The 6,662-nt window shown below is 34.2% G+C and overlaps 1 protein-coding gene across 3 annotated transcripts; it reads right to left on the bottom strand.

Annotated features, from left to right (window-relative positions):
• Positions 1-1,234: 1,234 nt before the first annotated feature.
• LOC127851315 (thrombospondin-2-like) lies at positions 1,235-6,662 on the bottom strand. Of its 3 annotated transcripts, none has more exons than XM_052385019.1 (11): positions 6,590-6,662; positions 6,097-6,144; positions 5,072-5,151; positions 4,878-4,949; positions 4,465-4,612; positions 4,003-4,125; positions 3,594-3,764; positions 3,155-3,325; positions 2,752-2,919; positions 2,173-2,373; positions 1,235-1,523 (listed from the first exon to the last, which is right to left on the bottom strand). In XM_052385019.1, exons 1-11 carry the CDS (start codon positions 6,597-6,599, stop codon positions 1,300-1,302), a joined length of 1,416 nt encoding a protein of 471 aa, XP_052240979.1. In that variant the 5' UTR covers positions 6,600-6,662; the 3' UTR covers positions 1,235-1,299. The 3 variants fall into 3 exon arrangements, with proteins under 3 accessions (XP_052240979.1, XP_052240978.1, XP_052240980.1); XM_052385018.1 differs by having other exon boundaries at positions 5,072-5,163; positions 6,590-6,652; XM_052385020.1 differs by lacking the exon at positions 1,235-1,523 and having other exon boundaries at positions 2,268-2,391; positions 5,072-5,163; positions 6,590-6,652.

The raw sequence follows: 6,662 nt of genomic DNA, 5'->3' as shown, positions 1-6,662 counted from the left end.
GCCGAAAAAGCGCATTAGTGCTCAATACCAATGTTTAGGTAAGAGTTATTGACACCGTGTGAACTGCTAGGGTTACAAGTAATGCATAAACAACAATGCACGGGCCAACAGGGCTGTCTTGATGACTACCTAATTCGTGAGTAAAAAGTATTGCTCGCATATTTAATTTTTATTCATTTTCATCAATGATCTTATTGTATATTTTGAATTTGTATATGGTGTCAAAAATCAAAAGTTTTGTAAAGTGAATTTTGATCATGAAATTATATTCTTAGTGAGATAGATATTCGATATTCCAACAATATTCATGTAATATGATGGTGATTGCAAATTGTCTTTATATTCAGTTCTCACTACCATTTTCATCATACTTTCTATGCTTTCAGAACGTTCAAAAAGGCCATGTTCTTTTTATTTTGTCTAATTTATCTCTATGAAATAAATAGGGTAATACAAAGTGCACACAGCTCGACCCATGCGTTATGACACACTCTTCATAACTGTGAATGACTTTCATTTCAAACTTGCGATTAATGTTGACAAATGAATTGCGTGTTAAATTATGCGATGATAGCGAACAACTTGAGTGCCTTCAGCGCTTTGATAAATTCCTGCAACGATATCTTTTCATGCGACACACACACACACTAACTAAAAACACGAATACTTCGGTTATTGTAGGAATATGTACGAAATATCTTCGTCACAATCGGCTCGGGGCGCTAATTTGTCTTTGCTGCATTTTATGAAATTCGTCTTGAATATATAATTTTTCTTGGCTATTTTGTGTTATTGCAACATATTTTTATCAACATATTACAATTTAAAACATATGAAAATCGTATAAGCGTATATCCGGTAGGATTAATCCATTACTTAGACAATTTACGGTTCTAAAACTATCGGTGAACACAACTCAACATGGCTCATTGGCCGATAACACGTATATGAACTCGGTAAAGTTGAACTAGTGCGTTTGCTCGGCTACTATAATATGTTGTTTGCATCTTGTTCACCTTTTTCATTTATTTAGCCATATCAATGGTCTAAAAAGTAGACCATAAGTAGATCAATACACTTAAATTATGATATAAGTGAATATGAATTACTTGCAATTTATGTCTTTTTTTTCCCGACAAATACCACCATGAACAACAACAACAACAGTATATTTAAGATGCCGACTGTCGAAAATAGATTTAAATTTCCAAGAAAATGCTATCAGATAAATCAGTTAAAAAGACACGAAAGTTTATGGTTCAACAGACCAATACATGATCACATCGTACACTAGTATTTCTACTGCCTCTTGCCAACGGCAGAATAAAGAGGACCCGATGGATCTGGACCATGAGGACCGAATGGATCTGGACCATGAGGACCGAATGGATCTGGTCCTTGTTGCCAAGAGCTCCAAGACAGTGGTGGGCTTGTATAAAAGTCTTGTACGGGATATGACTGATTCGGATTGAACTTTGGAGGGTTGAGGAATTGATTTGCGGAGGATTGGCTGGCGGACGGATCTGAAATAATTTTATGGAATCAACACGTGGTTATCGCGTTTTTATCATTAGAACTACAATCCAAATATAAAAATAATGTGTAATTTAGAGTATTCTTTTAAACAAGTCGATGTGATTCTCGTTGCGATCGCGGTAGACAAAGAATGAATTACGAACACAATTTAAGCCAGGTACGGACTTCCAGCAATATAGCATATGAATGTTAAAAGAACGTCACACATCGCAAATAATTGCTCCAGCCCATTTATAATGGAGCTACTGCATACAAACTTAATAATGGCAAAGTCGCGACTCTTTCAAGATAATTTTTGGAGATTTCTGGACTAGTACGCAATGCTGTTTGACATAATAACTGGAGGGATTAGACGATACATTTTGCGGGAGAGTATTTTTGCAAATTCATCTAATTGTTTGCTTAAACAATATATTTTTTGTCGGAAGACAGTTAACAAATTGAGGGTTTCCATAAATACCAAACCCTCCTGGAAAGAATTGTTGATTTATTCATCACATTGTTTTGGTCGAAGTATTTTAAATATTAAGTGTCGCAATATGATCAGAATATGTTGACAAAGAAGTATTTCAAAGAATAAAATTTTTCAGTCATGATCGAGGTCAATAAAGATCACTAAGTGTCATTTTTACCTACCAATAGCACTACCAGCTGCAGCATTAGAACCGGAAAAAACACACGACAGATTATTACACGCCTCCCTGTCTTCACGTGAACCACTGCAATAATGTCCGAGGAAAGAAGGCGGCGGATTATCACACGCTCTTATCCGAGTTTTTTCTCCTCCACACGTTTGAGAACAAGAACTCCAGCTTTGCCATGCCGACCAACCGCCGTCTGGTTAGCAACAGCACACTTATTTATAAAATGGTATATTAACATAAAAATAAACATTCATTTATTTGACTTTCGTACAAAATTTCATTTAGAGACTTTAACTTGGTGATGTTTCTAAAACTGAGGCAACACAACAACAAGAGCCACGTCAACAGCTAATACGTAAGCAATACAGTAAGAGATTGTTAAATCGACATGATTATATTATTGATAACAAAACAGAACGAAATCACGTTACACCTGTTAATTGCTCACGAAAATAGTAATGTAGCAGGCTTTTTCGTATTGTTATGCTATTCACGAAGAAAAAAACACACATAACATGAACACTTAAATGCACGAAAAACAAACCAACAAATATAAGTATTGAGGAAATACCTCCACATGATATTAGATTGCAAAAGTCCATTTCTTGGTTGGAACCCTCACAATAGTGACCCAGAAGTGACGGGTATGGGTTGCTGCATACTCTGTATCTATTTCGATGACCTCCAAAACACGTGGCCGAACACGAGCTCCAAGGTTGCCAAGAAGACCATTTTCCGTCTACAATATGGATTAATCGTGCATATATATATATATCGTAGTATTACAGAAATGTACCGCACATAGTATGCACTAAAAATAGCCAATTATATTGAGTAAGAACATTTTTACATGCTTTTGTATTGAAACACTCGTAATTTTCCGACACGAATTAATCTGTTAAGATCTCACATCTGCAACGATATGTTATAACGACAACACGTAGTTTTGGTTACAGCTAATCTACGTTATATACTTGTGCATCCTGGCATGTAGCATATCATATCATCTCTTGAGTCTCCGAAGCAGTGATCTCCACCAAGGGAAGGGTACGGATTAGAACACGACCTGTCCCGCCGCTGCATACCAACATCGCACGTGGCTGAGCACGATCCCCATGGTGACCACTGACTCCACCCACCGTGAACTTCGAATAAGAAGATTAATCGCTTATTGCGCTAATGAGTTCAATTAAAGAAGTGCGTATTAAACAAAACATGCATCGTTTTCAATTATCACACGTATATTAATTTGCGATAACTTACCTTGACTATTTCCTGTTTATATATAATTGGAATGTATCGGTTATAATAATACTAGCTTTTGTTGTTATTAATAATAATAATAATAATAATTGTTATAATAATAATAATAATACTAATAATTATAATTTTATTATTATCATTGTTACATACCTGGACACCGATCAAGAATACATGTTTTAATATCCAACGCCTCTCCGACACAATTAAGGCCGCCATTTTCTGGAGCAGGATTGGTGCACGTTCGATGGCGTGTTTGTGTTCCTGTTCCACATGTGACGTCACAGACACTCCAACTTGACCACACATTCCAGTTTCCATCCACTTATAATAAGCGCAATTTACGTGTTATAATTAGAAATCAAGATCCTTTGCTGTCTTCTATTTAATTATAACTATTGTTATATTATACCTATAATATACAGTAGAATGCTATATTTTAAAATTATTGTTTTAATGCCAGAGGTACGTTTGAAAAAACAACAACAAAGAAATTGCATATATCTCATATTTATACTATCTGTGAATGCACACGTTAGTTAAACAAGAAAGCATTACAAACCTATGTTACACAGGTTGCAGAACTTTGGACAAACCAGTTTGGCTTTGTGAACATCAGTACACACGCTAAATATAGAATTCATCCTCGCACAGTCCATTGACTGGTCGTCGGCGCAAGTGGATGCTGAAGCCATTGAATGGAATTAATAACTAACACATTTCCTCTATTATTGAATTAAATGAATCCAAATGCTAATGCTAGCTTTTATTCTATTGAAGAAGCAGCTTGATGAAAGTTTAAAGAATCTCTATTGTGGCTTATGCACGTAAATATGATTTCATGCAAAGGACAAAGGAAACTAATGAGATTATCTTTTCACATAAATATGTACGGCAAACTTCATAAAAAAATGGGATCATCATAAATTATAATATATTTTAAACTTAATCTATATGTATAATCACCAACATAATGACTATTAGTTACACTGATTACTTATATGTATAAAAAGCAATGGCGTACGCGATTTGTGATTGCACAGATTTGTGTTGCAATAGTCTTTCGAGCAACATTCGTTACACGTAGTAGCATCACGCCTGATAAGCAGTTTGCTCAGGTAACCAGCAGATGTACCAGTGTTAGATCTGGACGAGCGCATTGGACCACAATGCTAATTGATTAGACATTTAAAATATTACAAATACACGTCTATATACCTATCTGACCTGTCAAAAAACATTGTTAGGAAATGCTTGTATATTCATCCATGTTTAAGCAGTTGCATTTTCACAAAGTGTTTAATTTATTTTGAAATCGATTATCGATAATAGGTAGTTTGGGTTAAACACATTATATAAAAGAATCTTTGTTGCATAGTATACATTTAATACATGTTCTCTTAAAAATTATGTTATCGATAGTTTCATTTTACTTACATTGTTGTCTTGGCACGATAAACTATAGGTCCATTGCGTAAGAGTCTGTTGCCTTGCCTCCATGTAACACGACTAAAAACCAATAAATGCGCAATACATTGAATGGAAAATTCAAAGCACAATCAGAAAACAAAACAAAGCAAATGCAACGAGCAAAATTTGCAATGATATACTCAATAGTATGACATGATTACCTGGTTTGGTAAACATGTTACCGTTTGGACACATGAGTTTACGTCGGTTACATTGTGACAGTCGTAGCACTGAAGGCCGGCTACAAATAAGACTATAGTTCGTTTGTTTAGTGTGCAATATAAATATTGGCATAATGTTCAGTAAAACATTTGTAACAGTTACTATAAACATACATCGAATATACCACATAATATACAAACCATGTTTGATTAATGTAACTGCCATTGTTACAACGCATATAATAAGTGTTTTTCAAGAACAATATACCAATAAATGTTAGAAAATAAAGCCATTTGCAAATTTTTGCCGGAATTTAGGAATTTGCGTTCAGACACATTTAATGTATTCAATCTATAATCCATCCTAGTTTCACTTTTGCAGTGTTGTATTTAGTAGAATAAAATTCTGTTCAGATATTCATAGATATATAGTTTTTAACAAAGTTGCTTTTGTTGATAAAAGGTGGGAAAACACACTGAACTTGAAAATTTAAGCCAAAAGTGACTTCCTTGAAATGGTGAAAAAATTATATTTTCAATTATAGTTTAATTAACAGAGAAGTAGCAATTCATACAAACGTTTATTTCAGAAATTGAGACCGACGTAGTCTGGACCGCAAAATATATTGCCGAAGTTAGATATTGATTATGCGAAATCTCATGGTGCCAAAAGTTATATGATGTCGGGAATATATAATCCCGGTATATCTAACATGTATTGCAAATAAGGTTATACAATTTATTAATTGTTCATAAGATGCCGTCTCTCCCTTGTTTGTTGCCCGATTAACCTTTAGTAAATAGCATTGCATGCTTTGTATGTAAATGTATTGTTTTGTTAAGGTCTGTTCCGTCATGGCAATATTGGTAAACGTCCATAAAATGGATTTAACAGCGCAATGGACTGTGTATACCATGCCCCCCTCCAACCCTTCACCCACTACACAAATATAGAAAAATATCCGGTCAGTATATCTCGTTGCTCAACCAATTAACACTAAAACTTAATTATGTACAATTATTACCTGCATAGTCTAATAGCAACCCCAGGATCACAAGCATGCAATCTAAAACTGAGAGATACACATAGGTATAAAACAAACATAACAACTGTCGTATTCCTATTCGTTCCATTATGAATTCTACATATATTGCACGTTAGGATATGTAAAATATATTTCACTTGAACAGCAATTGCAGTTTTTGGATATGTTTTATTGATTTCCACTGAAAATCTTAATTTAACAACGAATGACATTTTTGTAAGAAATACAATTATTAGTATCAAACGTGTTTACTTGGGCAATTTACAATACCGTCAGTTGTAATTGAACAATGGTATTAAATATTATATAATTTTTATAGCATACAGACGTCAGTTGTACTTTACATTGCCTACGTTGATTATGTCAGAAGGAACAAAAACGAAATTATGTGTTATATTTTGATCGCGAAAATGAGACGAGTTATGTAAACGTATAATTAAATGCTACAATGTAATTCAAAAATAAGACTTACGCGACGCCATGTTTACAATGCAATGGTTATGATGTGAAGTATCTCTTTCTATCAAACAGTCATGGACACTTAA

The sequence above is a fragment of the Dreissena polymorpha genome, chromosome 11, assembly GCF_020536995.1.
Source record: "Dreissena polymorpha isolate Duluth1 chromosome 11, UMN_Dpol_1.0, whole genome shotgun sequence".
Lineage (NCBI taxonomy): Eukaryota > Metazoa > Mollusca > Bivalvia > Myida > Dreissenidae > Dreissena > Dreissena polymorpha.
Note: the sequence above shows the minus strand (reverse complement) of the source record. Positions and strands in the feature narration are given on the sequence as shown.

What these genes read in the sequence shown, in the direction of transcription:
- LOC127851315 (XM_052385018.1), bottom strand. An exon ending in CTGCAACCTGTGTAACATAG is followed by an intron (nt 3,765 to 4,002) that starts GTTTGTAATGCT and finishes GCTTATTATAAG; the next exon opens with TGGATGGAAACTGGAATGTG. An exon ending in CTACATGCCAGGATGCACAA is followed by an intron (nt 2,920 to 3,154) that starts GTATATAACGTA and finishes TCCATATTGTAG; the next exon opens with ACGGAAAATGGTCTTCTTGG.